Consider the following 23,788-nt stretch of genomic DNA (forward strand, 5'->3'; position numbering starts at 1 on the left):
TTTTGAGTTTGAGAAACACCGTTAGCTTGACCAAAAAGTCTAGGAGTTTGACATTATCATTATTACATCGGCTCATATATATATGTCATACATTTATCTTCTTGCGGCTATAACATAGCTGTTAAAGGATCATCAAATTGCTGAATCTTATAAATTATGGCCGCAGATAAAAATGGCTCAAACGGACTGACAACTTTGTTGTATCTGGTCTGAAACCCCAGTCGACTGCAAAAAAAAAAAAAAAAAAAAAGTCTCTTGCTCTGAAATTCCATCTGTGCAATGCTATGCTTCACCAAACTGCCATCATATGTCGGTGGAAAATAAATGAGAAATGATAAAAAGACGGATGTTAATCTTTTTACTTAATTACCCAAACACAATCAAGATAGATGAATCTCATTGGAACAGCAATGGGAGCAACCAATATTGTGTCAAATCGAATCAACCAAATCTGGTTTTCTCGAATATTATAGTATTATACACTTCCATATCAATGTAAAACAAATTTACATTACGAAATCTAACCACCGAATTAATAAAAGAACAAAATAAGAGGGAGCTGAATAAGATCCAATCATCGAGCTAGGAAATAGAAACATGATTTGTTTCATGCTAGGTCTTTTGTCCTTTAAGGATGTTGAATGGAATCTCAAACGAGGGTATAAAATTGGGATGAGGGATGAAGAGCTGTTCTCTAATGGAAAAAAATAATGAAAACTGTAGCCCAATAAGGGAACCACATATAATTAAGAATTCAATAGTTTAGCATCCCCTCTCTCCTCCTGTGGTGTTTATAAAGACTGTGATTATGCTTGCGCTGGGCTGTCATTAGAGCACACAAATCCATCATCACCAGCTAAAACACAGTAATTAAGATCATCTCTCTCAAGATGACAGGCTCTGGTTCTCCTTGTGGTGCCTGCAAGTTCTTGAGAAGAAAATGCGTGAGGGGCTGTGTGTTTGCTCCTTACTTCTGTCATGAACAAGGGGCAGCCCATTTTGCAGCCATTCACAAGGTTTTTGGTGCTAGCAACGTTTCAAAACTTCTTGCTCATTTACCTGTAAGTGATCGTTGCGAAGCAGCCGTGACAATCTCCTACGAAGCCCAGGCTAGGCTTCAGGACCCCATTTACGGCTGTGTCTCACATATCTTTGCCCTCCAGCAGCAGGTTCTTTAATTGCTACTTGAAAATTTTGGAACCTGAACTAGAACAATCAATTTAACCCCAATTGAGGTTAATTACTAAGTTTGTTTGGAAATGTTTTGCTTCAATTATGCAGGTTGTCAATTTACAAGCCCAACTGGCTTTTCTCAGGGAACAAGCAGCTCAATGTCTTGCTAATGGCTATAGCAACACTGCCGCAAACCCTAATGAGATTAAGTCCGAAGGGAAGTGCCTATCTTATTCACCAGATGTTCAAAGTTGGTTTCAACCAGAAAATTCAGGCACCATTCCTCATTTCGATTCCAATTTTGTCCCAAAAAACGGGGAAATGTCGCATTTCCAGAGGGGCTTAATGAGTCAGACCTCTCTGGGGAGCTATGAATATCCTGTTAATCTCCCGGGAGAGAACATCTCTACAGGTTCTCAATCAATGGACTCGCTTGATCACATGCAAACACCTGAAGACGAGCAATGGGGATTCCCAGATCATGACATGGAAGATCTCCAGTCAGTAGCCTTCAGATACATCCAACATTCATGAGATTTCAGGGGTACTAGATTGTAGCTATATATATATATATATATATATATCATCAGGGGGTTGAAGATAACTACTATGAACATGCATTTTGCTGCCATGAATGATCAGTTAGAAACCCTAGAAGATGTTATTTTCATCAGGAAACCTGTAAGTCACCCTATGATTGTTTGCTAGCTAATATCTTTTTGTAGCTCTGGATAACGTATATGATTGTATACTACTACTTTTTTTACATTACTAAAGTATGTTCGTGCAACCTAGCTAAATCAGCTTTCCCAAAAAGCTTAGCTACTTAAACCTATATTTAGGACATAATCAAAACAGTACTAAAACAGTGGTTATGTATATATAACTTTCCCATTATGAGCCTATGTTGGTCTTATATGTGAATTTTCTGCCACCTCTTAAAGTTATGCATAAACTTTGAGCACCCCTTATCCTCAGAAGACACTCTCGAGTGTGTTTCAATTTTTCCGTCTTTGTTTTTTCCCTTTTGTTCTTCATTGTTCTTTCTAGAAAAATAAAAAACTGATTTTATGTTCGCTGTGGATCCTTTCTCCCACTAATTAAGTTCATTTTTCCATCAAATGATTCACTGGAGCAACTTAATCATTATAGGCAATAAGATTTAGCCCTAGGTTATTAATTACAGCAGAGTAGACTTGATGATATCTTGGAAGAGCATGTCAAACATCTCATCATTCCAAGAATCTGACTATCTAGAATACTGAGCTATGAGCAATCCCGAGGACATTAAATATGTATTATTGGTCTGCAATATGACAATTAGTCTAGGTCGAGGTCCGGTGGTAAACCTAACATCATTCATCATGCAGTCTTTCACCTTTTATATTCATTGTTGGATGGTTTGCTTGAATCTTTACAAAGTCCGAGGACCAGTACTTTTGCAGGTTGAATCAGAAAAAGGTATTATGCGATACTTGATCTTTCAACTCTTGAACTTTGTTAGGTTTTATGTGTAAGTTTAGGTCAAAATATGAAAGCAGCTTACCTGTTTGGCAGCAAACCTGCTTCTGATCTTTTCAATATAATAGTAGTTAGACTTAAAAGTTGGAATAAACAATAGCAGACTGGTTCTATTAAACCTGCTTCCTTAGGGATTTCAAGTTTGGAAGCTTCACATAAAAGGTGATCATAGGTGTCATTTGCTTGAGTTAGCCTGTCTATAACCTTAAGAAGTTGGAAGTATAAACAATGGAGGGTTTATTAGATTCTACAGCAAAGAGAACGTTGGTTTAAAAGGACATAGTTGGTAAAAATAATTAAAGAAAACGGAGAGGTGTCATATAGCCCGAACACGTACAATTGAAAAAGTTTTATTGTTTTCCTTTTCCAAAGGATCGGAAATTGCATTGCATCTCATGGTCGCTTGTTGAGATGAATCTCAGCAGAAAGAAGAAGGTAACATGGCTTGAAGTTTGTTAAAAGAACGCTGAATCTATTGTATGCTGGTCGCGGCTATATGGTAGTTCATGATTTAAGTTTGTAAGCATCTCATCATCTCATGTTGGAAAAGGTTCTTGGCGTTAAGCTTGCCTTTCCAGTGTTCTATTCCTCTAAACTTCTGCACGACATTACTTGACGTATATGATAACTGTCTTTCCTTTTCCTATTTGAGGAGCTGCACAAGCTAAGTTGGGTGTATGCTCCGGTGAATGAGCTCGAAAACATTCAGTGGAAATGAATGAGCTGAATATATTTGGAGATGTTACAATCGGTAAAAGTTGGAAAGATTATCTGACATTCATTTAATTGTTCAATTTATTTGCTTTAGAACTGTAAACGCCAGAAGAAATTTTTTGAAGTGAACAATCATGTTTTTTTTTTTTCTTCTTGTTGGTTGTAAGAGTCGGAAGGTGGCGGCGGAGGAGCAGATGCAGTTACTGGTTTAAGTAGTGCTAGCTGTTAAAAAAACAAATGCCTCACAAATTTCTGCGTCATTTAGCCCCTTCTAATCCTATAGCAAGTTTTGCAGTTTGCAACTGCTTGACTGTTCCTTGAAAGATGTCCCTCAAGCTGCATGAAGGCCTTTGCATGACTATCTGATTGATTATTAGCAGTTTAAACACACAGAGGCCATTGCTCTGATTTGTTTGACATTACAACGCATCTAATCAATTACAAATAGAGGGGCATTGTTCAGCAATCTTACTCTCGACTTTACGGCGTCGCTGAATTTTGGTCTGCTAGAGAGATTGCTGATCCCTATCATGAAAAGTAACGTACAACGATTTATCAAAAAAAAAAAAAAAAGGAAAAAGAAATTAGAAGAACAGAAACGTATATATATATATAATAGCCAAGAAAATGATCTACAAGCATGTCCTTGCAAAGACACCCTCATCATGCTCACATATAAGCCAAGATACATTTCCTGACTTGAAACAGTGATTCTTGTTTTGCGGCCACTCACTCGGGAAACAGCAAAAAATAAACAAAAGAACGAATCTTTCCACCATTAAGTCTAAAAGTTAGTCAATTTCCATATTGCTCAGGCCCAGAGAATATTGACCTATGTTCAAAAGTGAGGACAGACAATTATCAGGAGTTAATTAAATTCCCTGGTATGGAATGGAGGTTTAATGAAGCCCATTTATATTTGAAAATTCAGTGAGGATTTTCGCTTTCGCCGCATGTTGTTAATTTTGCAAACTTGAAAATTGCTTAGCTGATAATTAACTTCATTCATCAGTTTCTAATTTCGCGGTGCAACAGCTCATCAATCTCAAGTTTGGGACTCTTTTCACAATTGATCCTCCGCTCTCTTCTGTCTATAAATACTACTAGTGATTAAGAGAGAAACTTTCAGATGCTTCGCAGCAGAATAGCCTCCCATATATTCGGAAGATATACACGGTTGAAATAATTAGCCATTTCGTTAATTGACTGAACCCTTTTTGCGTCAGCTGAAAATGTTCAATCCGCGAACACGATGCCACGCTCCATATGAGATGACAGTTGGTTGCAAGCATCCCAAAGGATGATATAGTTCCCGACGTTAAAGGTATTCCGTTCAGGTCCCCTTAATTGTTCCTGCCCTCTGAGCTTGTATAGACTCGTCCCAAAAAAACAAAAAACTATCTTATGATAAACCTCAAGGGTGGTCGGTCGGAGCAACTCATCTGAAATTTTATAATGAATGACAAAGGGTAATTGGGAAAAAAAAAAAAAAGTTACTATCAACTTTTCATTCTACTTTCTACTGCTTTCTAATAAGACATTAATGGCGTGTGGCGTGTGGCAGCCTCCCAGAGAAAGGAGGAGGGAGGGGAAATGATAGATAAATGGTGAGCCCATATCCAGATGTGGTCTTGTCCAGGCGTGCGGCTTTAGTAAACGATGCCGGCCATGGCCCAAAATCAAAAAATATGAATGATTGCTCAAAGCTCTCTCTCTCTCTCTCTCTCTTTTCTCTCTGTCTGTGTTTTTTTTTTCTTCCTTGGCAGGGAGGAAAATTATGCACGTAGCTTAGTACACAGATATCAGTCACGTGTTTGAACATTGAACCCTTAAACTCCGATACTGCTTAGTAGTAAAGAAGTAGTAGGAATGAAAATCTGATTTGCGTTCTGTGAAGAATCTTAGAATCCATCCTATGTCAATTGTCGTAACAAAAATCCTCTGGGTGGGCTCGTCTCCCCCCCCGCCCCCCCCAAAAAAATAATAATAATACTGACTGATAACTCAAGGATTGTCAGTGGAGAATTACGGCACGTGCAGATCACATCAACTGACAAATTAATTATATGGGCCATTACTTTCCAAGAAGAGCCATTTGATTTTGGGCCGTCTTCTGTCTCGAGTGTGGACGGACTGCATCTCCTCCACGTCCACCAAACTTCTTCTTTTTGTCGGCTTTCCTTCGGTCAAAAATTGAACACGGAAAACAGCAGTCAGTTCTCTATGGTTTCCTTCAGTCAATTTTTGTTGTTATACATTTTTTATTTATTATTTTTTTTTTTTTATCAATTCCTTATCAAAACTCACCTCCCAAGATCCTCTCTTAAATCAAATGGCAACCTCGACAACTTTGTTGACTTCCTCCTTCTTTGCCCGTCCAAAGTTGTTTTTTCGACTAAGGTGGGTTTGGACCCATCTGACCTTTTTCCCAGTGGGTCGGTCATCCCATAATAATGCTAAGTAAGTAGGAGTATAATAATAGTTGGAGGCCTGGCCCAGAATTCCGAGATTTCCACATGTAACATTGAACTTTTGGTTTCCTGGTAACGGAGCCTTGTACGACATCATGACTTCTGACTAGGCAATAATAGGGTTGATTGATGAGCAATTTTTTTCGTCGTCTCTTCTTAATTATTATTTTTTTATTATTATTATTGACGCCGAAATGGGAGTTTGAAAGAGGTTACGCCGCGCTTGACCTTGCCATCGTCCCACAAGAGACATATATTATGAGATGTAATTATGTATTGTGTTAATACTATAAAAATAAAAAATTTGTGAGATGGATTAGAGCTCATTTTATGTTGTTGGATGATGATAATTAGGCTCTTAGTACACTAGTATTATGAGAAGAATTTAAACCGTCAGGACAGAACGGAAGTTGCACAAAACTGCTAGTAATACTCATGATGTAACCTCGTGCAGTCAATCAGGGGGACACTTTGTCTGTCAATTTGAGAACAGGGTTCTATGACAGCAGGTATTCATATTATTGTTAACATTAGTACTTATGTTAGGTAAACCTACTAATTAATTTAACCCCCTGCTCGAGTGGGGACCTTTTCAACTTAATTACCTACTCTTCCCAAACGTGTGCTTGCCCTCGAGAACAATAATAATGACAGCCTTCACCTCTTCCTCACAAATCCCGATTCGACCAAGATCAATTGAAGTCTGAAAAAAATTTTATTTCGTTTCTTAGAACTAACTGAAGGCTTAAAACTCAAATCTAAACTCTGAAATCCGATATCTAATTCGTTAAATTTCTACGTGAGTTGTTAAGTATTAAATCAAAGGCATTTGAATGTGCATCACGTTACGTGATAAATGAATAGTTCATCACTTAGATTAAATTTTGTCTAAAATAAATCTAGTGACATTTGATTAATTCAGATGTTCGAACATATTAAATTTAAATAATGAATTCCTAAGGGCAATAAATAACAGTCTCCTCCTACCAATTAAGTCGCTTGGGTTGACTGTTTCCATAAACTACTACTCCTTCTGTCCCACTTTGATAGTTCTGATTCTTTTTTCACACAGTTCAATAAAAAATACTCCTTCCCTTTTTTTTATAACTGACGTTTAAGGTTTTGCACACCAATTAAGAAAAGTTTTTCATTGCTTAAATATGTACACTACTTTCCTTTTGTACTCTCATTAATTGTCCAATTCACCCATGTTTTCTCTCACTAGAGTACTATATGGAGCAGATAATTTACTAGGGTTGTTGCAAAGAGAGAAGCAATAATTACTAGGAGTAGTAATTAAGAACCCTGTATTTAAAGCTATTAATCGAACCGGCCAACTCGCGAGCCGAGCTCGACCCGGCTCGATAAGGGCTCGACTCGGCTCGTTTACAGAGAGAAACGAGCCGAGCTCGAGTTCTAATCAATACTCGTTTAAAACACGAGCCGAGCAAGGCTCGGCTCGTAGAAGCTCGGTAGGCTCGAAAGATAGGGATATTTTCGTCATTTCAATATGTATGTGGTACTTTAACTAAGTCCCGTGTAGCCCTAATTCTTCCTTTTCTCTTTTGGTCCTTCGTTTTCCCGTTCCATAGCCGTCACCCAGCAGCCACACCCCAATCCCCGCAGCCTCCATTCTCACGCCACACCCCGCAGCCGCCATTCTCACCGCCAGGCGCCATCCACAGCCGCAGCCGCAGCCGCAGCCGCAGCAGCAACGGCCAGGCGCCTCCTCTGATTTCTGTCAACCCTTTTTCCGTTCCACAGCCGCAGCCGCACCCACCGTCACTGACTCACCATACGGAGCACCCTCCATTCTCGCCACCGTCACTGCTCGTGAATTCATGAGCAGCGCCGTACGGAGCCACCTCGGTAGAGCCAGGGGCCTCTACCATACCCCGATTCACTACATTCTGGTAAGTAGTAACCATTTCTTCTCCAAATTTTGCAAATTCCTGTTCATAGATTGCAGACCTAATAATTAATTGGTTTTCCTGGTCTAGAAATTAATCCAACAGTTCAGTTTTTTTGTTTTTTGGATTTATTGTTTTGGCCCTTTTCCCTTTCAAATGCAATTAAAGAGATCTCAGACACAGGAAGATTAATGCTAGCCTGAAAATAGACGATGACTTTGTACTTTTGTTTTCTCGTTCTTCTTCCTTTTCTTTTTCCTTTTTTTTAGCTGAAATTAGCTTTAAGCCTTAATTTTTAGCCAAACTTCTTCAGTGATTGTGCTACTGGACAGCAGCAGTCAAAATTGATATGGTGTAATGTGATTCCCTTTTTTTTTAATTAAACTTGGGAGGGCTGGGAAATTATTTTCCCGTGACAGGGGAGGTAAACTCCTAACATTTTACTTGATTTATGTTGCTTAAAATATCAAAATTCAATTACTGATTATACGTCAAATGCAGCTCAAGATTCAATCTTTGCGGGCTGAAGATGAATTACTTGGGATGAATAAGTATGTTTGGTACAAAATGAAAAACAAATTATTGATATTGGTAATCTTGGAGTCTATCTATTTCTTGCAAACTGATCCCATTTTGTGCCCAAACTTTAGAATTTGAATCTAAAGTTCTTGATAGTTTAGTTATGAATCTAGGTTATCTTTCTATGCCCAAACTTGTTCCTTTCTTTTCCTCGCTCGATTTTCATTTCAATACATTGTTCACTAACTATGCTTAGGGTGCATGGGCAGCCCTCTGCAGTTATATTTTCAATACAATTTTTTGGCTGTATAATTTCAAAACAGAAACAAAATAAGAAAAAAAATGATTTGTTCTTTTCCTGATTCCTTTCCAACTGATGGCAGAGCGTGGCTGGGCTGCATGTTTTGCATTTTCCAGTGAAGATGATGGCTTCTGAAAACTCATTGAATTGCTCTTGGTAGTCCCCCGTGATCATATGAAGGAAATGCTACATATTTATAGTCAAATAACACTTGAGTTATACCTGATGGTGGCTGTTTATGTACTTTTTCATGTTGTAATCTGATCTGGTTTGGACATTTTGGTTTGGAAATGTTGTTATTTAATCTGTTTTGGACATTTTGGTCACTGATATGTTGTAATCTGATGTGGTTTGGACATTGTAATCCGAGTTTGGACATTTTGGTTTGGAAATGTTGTTATCTAATCTGTTTTGGACATTTTGGTCACTGATATGTTGTAATCTGATGTGGTTTGGACATTGTAATCCGAGTTTGGACATTTTGTTTCTCCATTTTATGGTTTTTGGCTTGTATTGTCATTTGGCTCGAGCTTGTATTGTTGAATTTGATGGTTTGGACTTGTTGAATACGAGTGTGCTAGGGTCTGATATGGTGTCTCCCGTAAACGAGCTCGAGCTCGAGCTTCGATCTCAAAAAACTTGGCTTGAGTTTTTCGCGAGCTCGAGCTCGAGCTCGGCTCGATTTCAAATTCGAGTTCGAGCCCGAGCTCGAATTTTTTACCACCACATCGAGTCGAGCTCGAGCGCCTTGTGAAGCTCGAATTAGTAATCGACCGAGCTCGAGCTAGCTCGATTAGGGGTTCGAGTCGAGCTCGATTGTCCTATGCTCGAGCTCGACTCGGCTTGTTTAACAGCTCTACCTGTATTGGAAAAGAGAAATAAAAGGGTAAAATTGTGAAAAAATAATTAATATTGTATGGGGATAATAAAACGACAGATAAAAGTACACTAGAGCAAATTTCTTAAACGTCAGTTATAAAAAAAGGGAGGGAGTAGTTAACTTTGTTGGAACAATCAATTTAGGTAGCTATTTTTCTAAAATACCCTCACATTAATTAGAATACAACTTTATGGGAACTTGAATTGATGGTAAAAAAAGAATCAACTCTCATTAAATAAAGTAAGTTTATAGTAACAACTTACATTGAATAAACATATTTTAGGAAAATTAAAATACAACTATATTTTTCAATTGGAAAGTGGACTACAATTTGAGACAGACAAAAAAGGAAAACAGGACTATCAAAGTGGGACAGAGGGAGTAGTATACGGGAGAGGTGGCTAATTCTACTCGTAAAACCTCTCATTGATTGAAGAACTGACACAAATTTTATGCCAATGTTAATTGAAATTAACTTGGAACAACGCCATCATTGGAAATGCCAATTAATTAATTGGTCGGTTTCGCAGAGCATCGTTGAGGAAAGCAAATCTTGATGACATTAGAAACAAGCAAGGTTAACATTGGGGCTGGCATCATTACACGTGTTCCCTGATTCATCAGATGCTATCAAATTTGTCGGGGATCACTGAAGTTTCTGTCAACGGGACCTTTTGTGATTACGAGTAAGGACTCAGCTTTTACGGTGTCCTGTTATTCCCCAGTACAGTGAGTACACAACCAATCAATCATCCTATGCTGTTAAGAAAGCTCTTTCAGAAACTGACAGAAGAGGGTTCAAACCCGCATCAATTGTTAATACGCTTTGGTACCCGATTAAAAGTTTGCAAAATTTGCTTACGCTACGTATTTTGTTTTATCCAACTTGATCAGAGGACATCGTCTAAGTACTAACAATTTAAAGACACACCAGTTCACAAATGTCCAAGATACTGCAGAACATGTCAAAATTCATTATTCTTGTTCATGGGTAAATGCAGCATTTTCTTCCTAATGCGATTAAACTAGCTATCTGGATAGGGCCCAAAAGTCAACACAGTAAGAGGATTTGAGTTCCCCGGATTCGAGACTTGACACAGATAACTAGGGTTCATCTCAAAGTCGTTGCACTTTATATTTGGTTTAAGGGGGAAAAAATAAAAACCTAAAGAACAAAAAAAAAATGCCTATTTGAGGCTAAGTAAATTAACTATACTGCTGCCACAAACTTCATTTCTAATCTCTCTATGTACATAATTTGAAGCCATAGAAAATCAATCTCTGATATCATGGATGATGATGACTCAGTTTTTCATCATCCTAAGAGCCAGTGCTTGAAGTTCCCCCAGGTCGGTTTGTGAAGGCCTTTTCCTGGCATATGCCTGGAAGGAAATGTCATCTAAGCCTCTCATCATTTCTTGCACTCCAATTCCATCGCTGCTGGGGTCAATGGACTCAAGCGAGCAAATTGAGCTCTGGGGCGAGATGGAGTTTGCATAAGTTGGATAAGTCTGAAATGGACCCATTGCAGCCATGTTATTTGGCCAGTGATTCTCCGCACTTCTTGATGAGTCAATCATGGTTTGCGCCAGCTGAGCTCTGGCTTGCATCAGTTGAGCTTGCAAGTATGCCACCTGACAAACATACAAAAAGGCGGCAACAAGGCTCGTCTTCAGTTCTAAATAGTCGTACAGTTGAATATTTGAACTTCCATTGAAGAGTATATATTTTAAAAGTCGCTAGGACTTCAAAAGCTTCAAAATGGAACTATCAAGAGAATAACAAAGTCCATGAAGGACAACAATTGATTGGATTGGAAAACAGGATGAGTGCCAACTTGTGATGACCCTCCACAAATGGGAGGGGGAAAAGGAAAAGAAAGTTCAGGCACAAAAGTAACTTTCACTGTCATGCAACAACTAGCCGTAGAAGGAGAAGGGAATCGGTACCATACCTGTTGCTGCAAGGCGAAAATATGAGCAACACAGCCATAAACAGGATCTCTGATCCTTGCTTGAGCTTCATAAGCTATAGTTACAACAGCCTCACAGCGATCAGGCACTGGGACATGCAATAACAACTTGGATACATTACTAGCACCAAATACCTTGTGAATTGCAGCAAATCTAGCAGGGCCTTGCTCTGAGCAGAAGTAAGGTGCAAAAATGCAATCCGCGGCACATTTCCTCCTGAGAAATTTGCATGCACCACACGGAGAACCGGCACCATTTGCCATCTTCTCTTCAAGTTATTAAAAGAGAGACTTTTGGCTTTGGGTACCTCTTTTTTTCTTTTTCTTTTCTTTAAAAGAAAGAAAAAAATTTATGGGCGTGCAGATATATAGAAAGAATACTACCCCTTTTTTTTTTTTTTGGTGGCGCACGGGCACACTAGAAAATGGTGCAAATGCAGGGACTTCTCTTGTTTTAGGTTGTTTGGACGGATGGATGGGTAGGGTTGAAGAAGTGGGGTGTGGTTTGGAGATGGAGGGTCTTATAAGGGGGCGGTACGGGGGACATGGAAGGTCTGTATGCCGGGTTCGAAGGGGACATCTCTTAATGGCTTATGCAATACGGGCATAATATTTTAAAGCCTCTAGTCTAGCTTGAGAGTTGAGACTTGGACAAGTTTTACAACTCGATCGATTTGTGATTCACATAAGAAATTCGCGAATGAATTCGATACATTTTCTATAGTGATTGTTCTTTTGACACCGCTGGTCTGCTGCCACCAGAGTTCTTGTTTGCTTTCAAGTTTCAACTTTCATAAAGAATTGAATCCAGATCCAAAATCACTACTCGTTTTATATATTATTTCCCCGCCGAACGCCGCACCTGGGAACTGCTGCGACTATTTCTTTATATACACATATATATATATACTACCACCACCACTGTATCTTTATCGCCTGTCTTCTATCGTGTCCAGAAGCAAAAATGGATTGGTTTTACTTGCGCGTGTGAGAGGTTCACCGGCAACTTAATTAGACTTAAGCGCCAAGCAGCGGTTAGTGAAAACTAGGTTAGCAGGAGTACATATTGTTAACAATAATGGAGAACCTTTTAATAAACCACTAATTGATAGTACTAGTAATAATTAATTGACCAAACAGGAAAAGATGCCTTGTGTCTTGATGAAGTGGGTGGCAACGTCCAGAGAAGAGAACCATAGAAAATTAATTATACCAGCGCTTGCGTTTTCTCTTTCTCACATTTTTGTGTAGTGCCTGGTACTGTTCCCCATTTAAGAATTGGAATGGTCCGAATGGCTAATGGATGGCTTCGTCCTCCGTCCTCGTGGAATTTGATTATAATATTGGTACTCGTGTTGATGAGATAGGGCAACCACTATAACCATTAAAGGGCACCTGTGACTCTTTTGACTTTGAAGCTTTGGGGAAGGAGAAGTAGGGTTACTTAATTTGCCTTGGTTTTGTCAGTCCCGAAAAATGTCATGAAATCAGATGTATGCTCCCCTTCGCTCTCTCTCCATCCCACCTTTACACATCACTGAAGCCGGCGATCAAATATTGAACTTGAGATGGACCGACTCCAAAATGCTCCTTCATCGACCTACCAGCAATGCTAGCTTTCAGCATCCTGCGTTCATCTTCACTTTTTCGCCCCTACAAGTTACTCCACAGAGTCGCTAACTGCACCGATTAATTGGCAGCTCAGGAATTACAGAGTTGAGAAATGAGATCCATTGTGACACAGAACCAAGTAGGATATTGAGTTAAAAAGTGATGATCGCCATTTCCTGTACAAGCTACACAGTTGATGGGTCATTACCCACCCTTGGTTGTTTGTCTTCATGATCAGTCCTCTCTCTGAGTCATACATACAGATCATGCACACGCAAAAGGTGGGAAAAAGCTGGCAAGGCAACAGCTCGTCATATCATATGAAGCTTGGGGGAAAAAAAGGAACAACAGAATCAATAGAGTCATCGTCAGCTCTAATCAAGGAAAATGGCAGTATGCTCCGAATCCATTATATTATATGTTGTGTTTCTAAGCATGGAGGTTAATTTCTAATTTTCTATCCTATCCGCAGCATCACTGCCATGATTTTCCCCTCAACCATGACATAATACCATTTTGATTCCTCCACCTCCACCGCACTTCAAATGCAGCCAGCCACAGCCTGTGACAAAGACTCGAATCACTAGTACTCGTTTCAAGAATGTGAATGCAGTCCCAGATAAAACGTACAAGTGATGACATCTCAACAGCCAAACATTGCAGGACTTAAAATACTCTGTTCCATCCCCATGCACCAATTCAGGTTCTTACGGTGGTAGTATCGACAAATTCAACAGGTTCGATTCACTAAAATGAACTTTTGTAAGTCAAGAAACAACTAATTTCTCTCATGACGGACCTTAAAATGGCCTATTTATGTTATACCAGATGATCAAGTACCAACGAATTTCTCTGGTGGTTAGTCACAGCATTGGGTGCTTTGACAAAGGTCGGAAAAATGGCAACTTGGTAGTCAGCTATTTGCAGCATTCTGTTTCATAAAGGCAGCCTATTTCCACTTAAGGTGTAAAAAAACCAGCAATCAAAGTGAATCATCTTAACAATTCACAAGTCTGAAGCAGAGTGGAGGTTTCAACTGCTGGAATCATCTAAAAAAGTACCATGCATGGAAACAAAAGGAAAAAACCCTCTCTATTTCCAATCGTAATCAGCAATGGGTTACATACTCCTCCATAGCTAATCTAAGACGAATATTAGCCAGATAATCGACAAAAAGATCAAGTAGGAATCTAGGATAAAGGAGAGTTCTCTTCACTACTTACAAAAAAAACCATTTACAATATCAACATGAAAAGCCAGATCTGAAGCTAGCCATAATAGGAGAGAACTAACATACTTCTCGATAAAGATTTTACAAACGCTAACTTCAACTTAGAGACAACTGCACAATCAACCAGCTCAATTTCAAAGTTGATAGATCATCCATACCAAAAGTTGTTTATAACACCATTCCTGGGCTAAAACCGAGCTTCCAATGGCCCCCTCAATACTATTTATGATGAAACCTCACCTTCAACAAGAACTGCAGCTTAACCTATACAGACACACGAGTCAGAAAAACGATCCTGTCAGATATGTCAGCATCCAGCTCTGAGTTACAGAAAACACTGAAACTGAATAAATCAATTAACCACAATGACTAAGCTATAATCTGGATACTAAATGTACAAACTCTAAATCAGTGAACTAATTCACTGGAGTCATTTTTGAGGCATCAGTGCAAAACACTATAATTTGCCTATCTACACAACCCATGGCACCATGCATCTTCTGCTGAAAACTAAGAATAAAGTAGAATACAAAAGCCCAAAACAAGTGAAACAATACACATATAAAAACTATAGAGCAGCTACAGTTAATTGTATGAGTCTTGTTTTGACCGCATTCGCCATGCACAAACTACTGGCTTATGTCACAGTGGTAATTCATCTCAGTAAGTTAGGAGCTATGTATCGCCATAAAACAAGACTCATAAGTTACAAGAGTTACCACCTGATCAAAGTATCAAGAGAAGCTTTTCAAGTTTTTAACAATAAACACGGTTGATTTGAGAGCCATTAGAAAACAGAACATCAAACAAAGCTTCTACCACAATTGTCTTGACTATGTTAGTCTTTGCCAGAACTTCCAACTACAATTCCACAATGTTTGACTCATACAATAAAGAGTATTAATCTGAAAAGAACAAAGAAGTTATCATCCTAGACAGACTGAACACAATCTTTTAGTGAACTGCAAGACACTTCAAATTTGACAATAGAGATTCTACAATAGAAGGAAATAAACTTACTTGAGCAGTGTTATAGACAATGTACTCATTGTACAAAAGCTCAGAGGGCTTAAGAGTTGATACTGGTCTTCCACAAGGAACGACTACATCGCCCTGCCACTTCAAAAAGCCTGATTCTTGAGGTACATTCTTGCCAAGACCTTTGGTTGAGTGCTTCCCAGCAGGAGGCTTTTCCATATACTACATGACAGTTGAAAAGAAATAAGTTCCAAGAAACTACACACCATGGCGATTATCAGATGCATTCCATAGAGACGGTCAAGTTCAATACAAAAAGGTGAATCTACATCATCAATTGATATGAGAATGTTGTCCATAAACCAAGTAAAAAGAAAAAAGGCGTAATAAGTTGAAGTATAAACAAACCTTAGCATTTGTAAGCTCATAAACCTCTCCCAAGGCCACTTCACTGAGAAGCATCAATCCCACAGGATTTTTCTTGTCGGTGAAGCAGTATTGAGCACTTTTACTAACTAGGTCAGCAAAGTAAATTCCCTTTCCAAACTACATGCAAGAGAGAGTTTTTTATTAGACCCCAATAAATAACTACATTCTTCAAACTTTATTCAAACATGAGTGAGAAGAGCAAAACAGGAGATAGACCATGTATCCAGATGCAGGAGCTTCAGGAGGAGCAATTCTCAGTCCTTGACTAAGTATACCCACAAAGTTTGTTAACCGAGAACCTGAAGGAAGGGAAAATTTCAACTTCTGCAGTAGTATGGCACAGATAAAACAGTGGGGAGAAGAGGGGCAACTCTTTGAACCTCTAAATAATAATAAAAGAGTTCTACTCATATAATTATATTTTCAACTTGGAAGAACAATACATATGTCACGCATGCTTCAACTCACCATGCCACAGAAGCATTTTGTTACCAAGTTTCTCTCGGTACGGAGCAAACTTGTTGTACTCCCCTTCCCTTTCAAGAGCAAAGACTTCTTCCAATTCAAGAGACCATAGCTGAACACATTGTGAAAAATCAGGACAAAGTACCTCCTCAAAATATACATGCACAAGCACACTTTAAAACATACAAGCAGAAACATAAATAGGTAGAGGAAAAACCCACAGTATGTGTAGGAGCATGAGTAGAGTGGAGATACTTCTCAATCAACAAATAATCTTCACTGTCATGGGGAAGTGGAGAAATATCACATCTTAACTTCTTGTACTTGTCGTCAAGAGAATCACCATCATCACCACCAAAACCTACAAGTCTTGAAGCTATCTCTATGTCCTGAAGAGCTTCCAACATTTTCACCTACCGAAAGAATGTGAGATGTAACTTTGTCCAAGCAGTCCAAGTTTTTCTTTTCTTTGGTTCAAAAGATTTTCAAAAGATTTTTCTTTTCCTTTTAAGAAAAAATTGAGTAAATAATGAAGTTTCATGACATAAAAGCAAAAGACAGAAAAATGAATGGTGCAGGGTAGATTGGATTATCAAGCAAATATAAGTGGATCGATCTAGAAAGTACAACGAGTGACGAAGGAGTAAGCACTGCCTCTACCTTTGACTTAAAATCATCCTCATCCCGGATCACATGTGGATGAATAGAAGGTATCATAGTAAAAAACCGATTGCTTGCAGCAATTATAAGGCTCTCTCGCCTGGCAGGATCATGAGCTGTACTACTCAGCAAATTCTGTATCTCTGTTAACGCCCCAAAACCTGAAAAAAAGATGCAGGAGAAGGTATCAGAGGATATGGTAACAGGATATGGTAACAGGATCACTCTTTTGCTTACTAAATAAGTCTAATACCACCAAGTATTTTTCATCTTGTCCAAGGTATAATGGTATAACATGAACAATGTCCATAGGAGCTACCTTTCTGAATGTTACGTTTACTTAGTTTTCCCAAAGGCATCTCAGACATATTAATCTCAAATTCCATCATAGCAGACCTGAAAAAATTTACTTGTCCGTAACTGTTTCATACAATTCTACATGCATTAACAGAGAACTAACGAAAGACAAGGATAAATTTCAGAACCTGTATGTCTCCACATTAAACAGCATCATCATCAATTCTACCAATGCAGGTGGCAGTCTGCTTGTTGTACTGTCAAAGCTTTTCTTTTTAGATAGATTTTTATTAACCCCATAATCCTGCAAAGGCATATGATGCAGTATTACTAAAGCAAGCAAGAAAAATCTGGAAACTCCTCAGAAGGTGCTTCATATTTTAAAAGCAGAAGTTCAAATGGAAAGGATGAGAAAAGGGAGGTGAGAGGCTACAATGTCCAAAGGATAAAATCTGCCAGGTTGCTTCCGGAAATTTTTCCGTTGTTCCCATGCCTCCCATGGATTTCCAGTCTTCTCAAGAAATAAACGTTTAAATTCACTTAATGCATCTGACTTAGCCAACTCCTCTATCTTGTTGCCCCCAATCTTTTCATTCCCAACTCGGCCCCATTTTCGGAAAAGATAACAGTCTGAACCTTGGTCATCTTGAATAATTTGAAGGATATAGTAACTTCATACAGCAGACACAAAGAAGGTCAGAACTACATAGGAGGTCAAGAAATACAAGTTCATACAAAAAGGAAACTCTTTCAGGGACTCGCACTTTCCGCAAACATCTCTGTTCTTATTGACATGGTCTCGACAAGAGCAGATTATCCACAGCATCAAAATGGAAAGAAGATGTTTCGCAGGGAAAAAGGTTATTTGAATAAAGGAAAAATTAACATGGAAGCAGAAAGGCGTAGTATTAGGGTAATGCAATAACCAAATCAGAAAGCAAATAACTTGTGAGTAAATTCTGTTGGCCATGGTAATATCTCAATTTGTTGGCAGATGAAAGCAACCAATTGAAAAGATCAAGCTTCCACAGGCCTCTTTTATCAACAAAGACAATTTTAAAAAGAAAACCTTCAGCTCCATAGACTAATATTTTGTACCAAAATAAACTGTTGATAGCAGATCTGAAGCAATTTAAAGATTTATGTTGGAACAGGCCATTAGAAAGGAACAATCACAATCTGGCAAACACAAGAATAGCATCAACAAAAGAAACATCATTTTAATTTGTTTGTGGCATAATGCATTACAAGCACGAGACAAACACTCTGAACAGCAGTGTCAAAATATTAGAAAAAACACTTGATGATAAAGTACAACAAGTAAATTCTAAGAATTTACCTATTGACACCAGTTGATAGATCAGACATGCTCAAAGTTGTATTATAAATTCTTTTCCCTTCCTCAAGGATGTGCCCTGAATCTTGCAAGCCGGATGACTCATGCACAGCACTCCGCCCTTTCACTTTGACTGTAACCATGCTATGTGTCTCCCCAACGGCCTCAATCTTATACAACTCAAAAGGAAGTTTCTTGCGTCTTTTAATGCAATCAACCAAATATTGCTCTTGAACAATAGGTAACTTCATCCTCCTGCCCAGATTAAAACATTTTAGTTTAAAGTCCTGATGCAGTTCTCACAGCAGCAGCTTATTGGTAGCTATTACCTTGCCTTCTTTATCTCAGTATCTTGGTCACTTAAAGGCCCACCCACAACTAAGCAGTTTGTGTCTGCAATTGCCGACTGAGTTAAGATTCAGGAAATGTAAGGCAAAGACATGAGACAGACAGCATGATGCAGAATGATGTAAACAAAGTACAGACCATTTTTTATCTTGAGGTGAACCTGTCCACCAGCTTCTTTAATTCTGCTCTTCCACTCCTCCTGCAAAATCAACCCCTCAAATAAAACCGGTGTAGCCATGGATCAGATTAACACTCTAAGATCATGAAAAATGCTCCAAAAGCAACTAATGTCATTTTTTTTTTTCAATGCAATTATAAACAAGAAAAATATGAAATTGTAATTGAACACCATACCAAAGAAGCTTTCAACTCTCCAACAATAGCAACTCTCAGATCCCCTAGACTCTCACTCTTAAATGCCTGAAGGATCCTATTGGCAGCCTGGTTTCCAGAGGGTCCTGTTGGTGTTGATGGGGGCATTATACGTGCTGGTTTTTTTGACTTTTGTGACTTAAACCACTGAGAATCATCAAAAAAGATCATAGTTTTTTAAGACATGACATATCCAATATGAAGTCACATTTACAAGTCACCTTTTGACTTCTATACCTTCAGGAGATACTCATTGCTTGTTTCTTTTGGGATTTTCCATTTTCCTTTGACACGTACTGGTTCAGTCATGGAATAAGAACACTTGCTCCATTCTGATAAATAGCCATGACATCTATACATGCCTTCAAGATAACGAAGCCTTCCAGAACAGAGTGGACATTTGGCTAATGCTCCAAAATGCATGCCATCAGCACTTAAAAGATAACAATTTAAGAGGAAAAGTAGTTAAAATCTGATGGTGGTCAGATATCAAGACTAAGAATACAGAAAAATAGACAGCAGACCACGAATAGAAAAGACACCCATAAAATTCTTTAAAAAAAATTAAGCAGAATATTTCCTCTGAAAAGCACGAGAGGAATAATTAAGGAAAGTAAATCACATCCACCATTGTTATACAAAAACAACCTGATATTTCTCATTCTCCAAAATAAAATGCAATATTTCTCATTCTCCAAAATAAAATGCAATGTATGTGCCTAACTATTTTCCTATGCATCAAAATCATTCCAGCAAAGACAGAACAGCTAATCCATGATAACTTGCACACTGCAACTTGAAGAACTTACCAGCGTTCTCGTAAATCAAGTTCTGATCCAGTTGAATCTTGACTATTAATCTCAAGCATCTCTCGCAACTCCACGGTAGAAACATGCTTCTTAAGATCATCCTTAAGAGCCCAAAGGGCTCTAGTCTGCTCCTCCAGTTGGATGTCAAGTTCAGGTGCTTTCGCAGATTTAGTTCCCAAACTGTCATTGGTCCTGTCAGATAGTTTTTCACTTGCAGAAGGATCCTCTTCACCTTTGGCACATATTGATTTCCCATTACCACCGACAGCTCTTTTCCTTTTAGCACCAGCCTTTGATGTTGAATCAAGTAAAGGTTCTTTATCTGTTCAAGTTTTGGGTCAAAATGAATACAGATACTCTTTTAAAGAGCATTAAAGGCATACTTCACAGAATACACCAAATAACAAGACAACAATGACCTTTTGCATTTGAAGAAGCCTTCTTATCCAAGGCAAGAAGGGTTGCCCTGTGAGATGAAGAGAGGGTATCCCACCCAGACAGTTCCTCTACTTGTGTAGTTGGTGACATTTCCATAAAACAACTGGCATGGTGCCATGCCAAGGCCCTAGGACCTTGACCATCAGGCTTGGTAGATATCCGGACCTGAGTGAAATGGACAGCAATTAACAAAGTCAAACCAACCTCCAAGTAGCTCAACAGTGTCCATTAATTTTATCTGTTCTTGTGCATGTGTGCTTAAGGTTGTAAGGAAAGGAGTAAAACATCATTTTATTGGTGCCATAATCTTTGAAGCATCAACATATAACAACAATGTTCTTATATAAGCGTAGTGCAAGCTCATACATATTTCTATAGAAAAGCAAGTAAATAGCACATAAAATGACCGTTTTATTCAAATAAATGCAAGATGTCTAACACCAATTTCGTGCACTTAGTGAAAAGCTGCATATATGTGAAACTTATGGTAGCAGCCCATTGAAAGGAGGCATCCAGTATATGCTGCCTCTCTCAAGCACACGTCTAAGCACAGTCTGTAAGATAGGAGTATGTTAAAGTTTAAAATACTAAAACAGGTATAAAGAGTCAAGCTTGCAGTATTATAGTGATGCTTCAGTTCAAAAAAATAAAAAAGGAAAAGTTCATAACTGCACTAGTTATCCAAATGCAGGCAGATCTATGAAGACTTTTTGATTCATTTTTAGCATAGTCTTAATTCCGGTAAAGGGTGTTATTGCTCATCCAAACACATGAAAAGAAAAAAAAGCCATTGTCATCAAAACACATGCAGATGCTGCTGATCAATAAATTAATTTGACCTGCAAATGTGATACTTATTTTAAAATCAATGTTCCCAAAATACAAAAAACACACAGTATTATCAGAAGTTGAGGCTAAATACAATAGCCAAAATTAATAACATACAAACATGAAAGCAAACCTCTCCTTTCATAATCTTTTGACCGCAGTTTCGGCAAGATGCACGGGAAGTTTGTGATACTTCAACTCCACGTTCAATAACAGCAGCAGTGGAGGCATTTGAGGGCCCACCACCATCTACATACTTTCTAATCCTCTGTTGGTCTTCCCAGCGAAGCAATTCTAAGCCTTCTACATCATCAATACTAAACGAAAAAGGCATCAAAGCTACATCATTAATCATCAAATATACAAAATATGTATGTATGTATGCATTAATCCTTTTTGAACCAAAAATAAAGGAAACAGAGAACAGATGAACAACTTACGAATTTATTTGCTTTGATTTCTTTAAAATGCAGTCTGCGTGGTTCCACAACTGATACAAGTATAAAACTAAATTAGAATTATCAACAAAAAAACAAATTCTTTTAAAAAACCAAAAAAAAAATAGAGGGGATTGGGAGATGCACTAGCAGAAGTGGCATACAACTCGTTCAGTAAAGAGGTTAGTTTGAGATAAAAGCGAGAGCATCTGCTACTGAAGAATTTGCTCTTTATCAAGAGTTGCAAAGACCAATTCAAAAAATCATTTGGATATTGTATCACCAAAACTCTTTTAGGCTTTAACGGCCACAATTAGATACATCAAAATGCTTCAAAAGGCAAAAATGAAGGTGTCATAACTACGAGCAATACGAAAAGTGTGATTTGTAGAACATTCCACCAAATTCATGATAGCTACATCTCAAAATAGCAGCAACAATATGAGTTGGTGCAAAAGTTGCACTAGTACTTAAGGCAGTTAAAAAAAAAAAAAGCTTACTCATATTCCAGCTACACCAATATCGCCAGGGGACAATAAAATTCAGAAAAGCTTCTGTCACTAACCAAGCAGTCCATCTAAAGTAAAATCTTCAAAATATTGCATTACGGGTGGAGCATTTCTGCTTGTGCATCTAAAATATTCATAACTATAAAATATGCCCCCCTTTTTTTTTGACAAAGAGGGTAGAAGCATCCAATTTGACTTCTAATGGACAGGATTTTTTTTTCTGTCCCTTTCTCACTCTTCCTCTTGTATACACCAACACCATTAATGTGAAAACACTAACCTTTGACATGTCACTATCTTAAATGAGAGAATACTAAAACAAAAGGGCTACTTTTTGGCCTTAAAGAAAATTTAATTTCCAACCTCACTGAATGCAAAGGAAGGCCGGACAGGAGGACAAAGAAGTACTTATTGTTGATTCTCAATCCGATAAGCTAAAAGAATGTCTCCTTCCAGAACATTAACAATTTATTGTGCATTAGACCATGGAAGAGAATTTTGGAGAAGAAGATTGTGAGTTTATATATATCTCTGTGTGTGTGTGTATGCGTGCTCGCGCGCAAAGAGACAGAGAGAGAGAGAGAGCACAATGTAGGTTCAGTTAAAGATACAATTTTTTGGTGAGTTTTATTATATATACAAATTTTTTGCTGGATTTAGCTAAAGACACAACTTTGTAGGTGGAGCTGACTGTAGTTTAACCAAAAAAAAAAATTACCAAAACAACGAAAATAGAAAAGCCAAGAACAGGGACACAACTGACATCCCTAAACCCTAACAAAAAATGCAGATATAAAACAAATCAATAGATGTCTTTTGAAATACTCCAAGAAAACAAGAAGAGTGACATGCCAAGCCTGACCGAAAATAAAAAAGGAAAAAGGTCAGACATGGTAAAGGTACGTACAGGCATGAAGCCATCAAATTGAGTGGCTTGAACCATTTTGCCAAGCCTGAGTTTCTCTTTGTCGATGGGCATCCTGCAGGTCTTGCATGATGATCTAGATGACTTTGCGTACTCTGCCTTCCACGCCTTTGGAGGGCTTGCCATCGTATTTCTTTCTTTTATGTTTTCCCTTTCCCTTTCGCTTTCCCTTTCCGCGACGTTTTTGCTCTTCCTTGTTTTTACTCACTCTGAGAGTAGTCACAGAGTATTTATACACACCCTGCTGGCTCTCATTTAATCTTAAAAGAGTGACGTGGAAGCCGGAGGGCTCTCCCGGAAACCGAGTTGAACTAGTCAGTTGCTTGCTGACTTTTTAATGGGATAATTTTAGGAAGGTTTCTTGTAATATCACTAAATTCTCCTAAAATTTTTAAAATCTTACTTACCTCCTTTATCAGTTTGTTTGATGTCTATCAAATGTCACAAATTGATAATATTATCCTTGCTCTTACTAGCTATTTAACCAAAAAGTCAAAACAAAATAAAATATTTAAACCAAAAATGTAGATTAAAAAGCAAATTATTATCTAATAATGGTCTATATTTCGGTAAATCGAAGTCGTGGTAGAACAATAAAGAACGTGGATAAATTAAATCTAGTTAATATAAACTAATTATGGGGATTTTGATGAG

The 23,788-nt window shown here is 38.2% G+C and overlaps 3 protein-coding genes across 3 annotated transcripts; 1 reads left to right on the forward strand and 2 right to left on the reverse strand.

Moving 5' to 3' along the window:
- Window positions 1–794: 794 nt before the first annotated feature.
- LOC113730056 (LOB domain-containing protein 29-like) lies at window positions 795–1,963 on the forward strand. The gene is made up of 2 exons (XM_027254535.2): window positions 795–1,169; window positions 1,282–1,963. The coding sequence occupies exons 1-2, from the start codon at window positions 891–893 to the stop codon at window positions 1,705–1,707; spliced, it is 705 nt and encodes a 234-aa protein (XP_027110336.1). The 5' UTR covers window positions 795–890; the 3' UTR covers window positions 1,708–1,963.
- Window positions 1,964–10,599: 8,636 nt separating this feature from the next.
- Window positions 10,600–11,874, reverse strand: LOC113730128 (LOB domain-containing protein 16-like). The gene is made up of 2 exons (XM_027254659.2): window positions 11,444–11,874; window positions 10,600–11,123 (listed from the first exon to the last, which is right to left on the reverse strand). The coding sequence occupies exons 1-2, from the start codon at window positions 11,723–11,725 to the stop codon at window positions 10,794–10,796; spliced, it is 612 nt and encodes a 203-aa protein (XP_027110460.2). The 5' UTR covers window positions 11,726–11,874; the 3' UTR covers window positions 10,600–10,793.
- A 2,267-nt stretch (window positions 11,875–14,141) lies between these two features.
- Window positions 14,142–23,352, reverse strand: LOC113732903 (poly [ADP-ribose] polymerase 1). Its single transcript, XM_027258942.2, has 20 exons — window positions 23,117–23,352; window positions 21,704–21,753; window positions 21,397–21,580; window positions 20,417–20,600; window positions 19,998–20,319; window positions 19,426–19,621; window positions 19,171–19,335; window positions 18,955–19,015; window positions 18,798–18,861; window positions 18,472–18,723; window positions 17,566–17,803; window positions 17,321–17,436; window positions 17,155–17,231; window positions 16,836–16,996; window positions 16,397–16,588; window positions 16,179–16,287; window positions 15,927–16,009; window positions 15,690–15,827; window positions 15,324–15,503; window positions 14,142–14,567 (listed from the first exon to the last, which is right to left on the reverse strand). Exons 1-20 carry the CDS (start codon window positions 23,258–23,260, stop codon window positions 14,523–14,525), a joined length of 2,961 nt encoding a protein of 986 aa, XP_027114743.2. The 5' UTR covers window positions 23,261–23,352; the 3' UTR covers window positions 14,142–14,522.
- Window positions 23,353–23,788: the final 436 nt, after the last annotated feature.

The sequence above is a fragment of the Coffea arabica genome, chromosome 1c (assembly GCF_036785885.1).
Source record: "Coffea arabica cultivar ET-39 chromosome 1c, Coffea Arabica ET-39 HiFi, whole genome shotgun sequence".
NCBI classification, from domain to species: domain Eukaryota; kingdom Viridiplantae; phylum Streptophyta; class Magnoliopsida; order Gentianales; family Rubiaceae; genus Coffea; species Coffea arabica.

Coding starts and splice junctions, on each gene's coding strand:
- LOC113730056 (XM_027254535.2), top strand. CDS start 891: ATGACAGGCTCTGGTTCTCCTTGTGGTGCCTGCAAGTTCTTGAGAAGA. Junction 1,170..1,281: donor TCTTTGCCCTCCAGCAGCAG/GTTCTTTAATTG, acceptor TCAATTATGCAG/GTTGTCAATTTACAAGCCCA.
- LOC113730128 (XM_027254659.2), bottom strand. CDS start 11,725: ATGGCAAATGGTGCCGGTTCTCCGTGTGGTGCATGCAAATTTCTCAGG. Junction 11,124..11,443: donor TTTTCGCCTTGCAGCAACAG/GTATGGTACCGA, acceptor TATGTTTGTCAG/GTGGCATACTTGCAAGCTCA.
- LOC113732903 (XM_027258942.2), bottom strand. CDS start 23,260: ATGGCAAGCCCTCCAAAGGCGTGGAAGGCAGAGTACGCAAAGTCATCT. Junction 19,016..19,170: donor GAGAGTTGAAAGCTTCTTTG/GTATGGTGTTCA, acceptor TTGATTTTGCAG/GAGGAGTGGAAGAGCAGAAT. Junction 16,589..16,835: donor AGGATGATTTTAAGTCAAAG/GTAGAGGCAGTG, acceptor TTCTTTCGGTAG/GTGAAAATGTTGGAAGCTCT.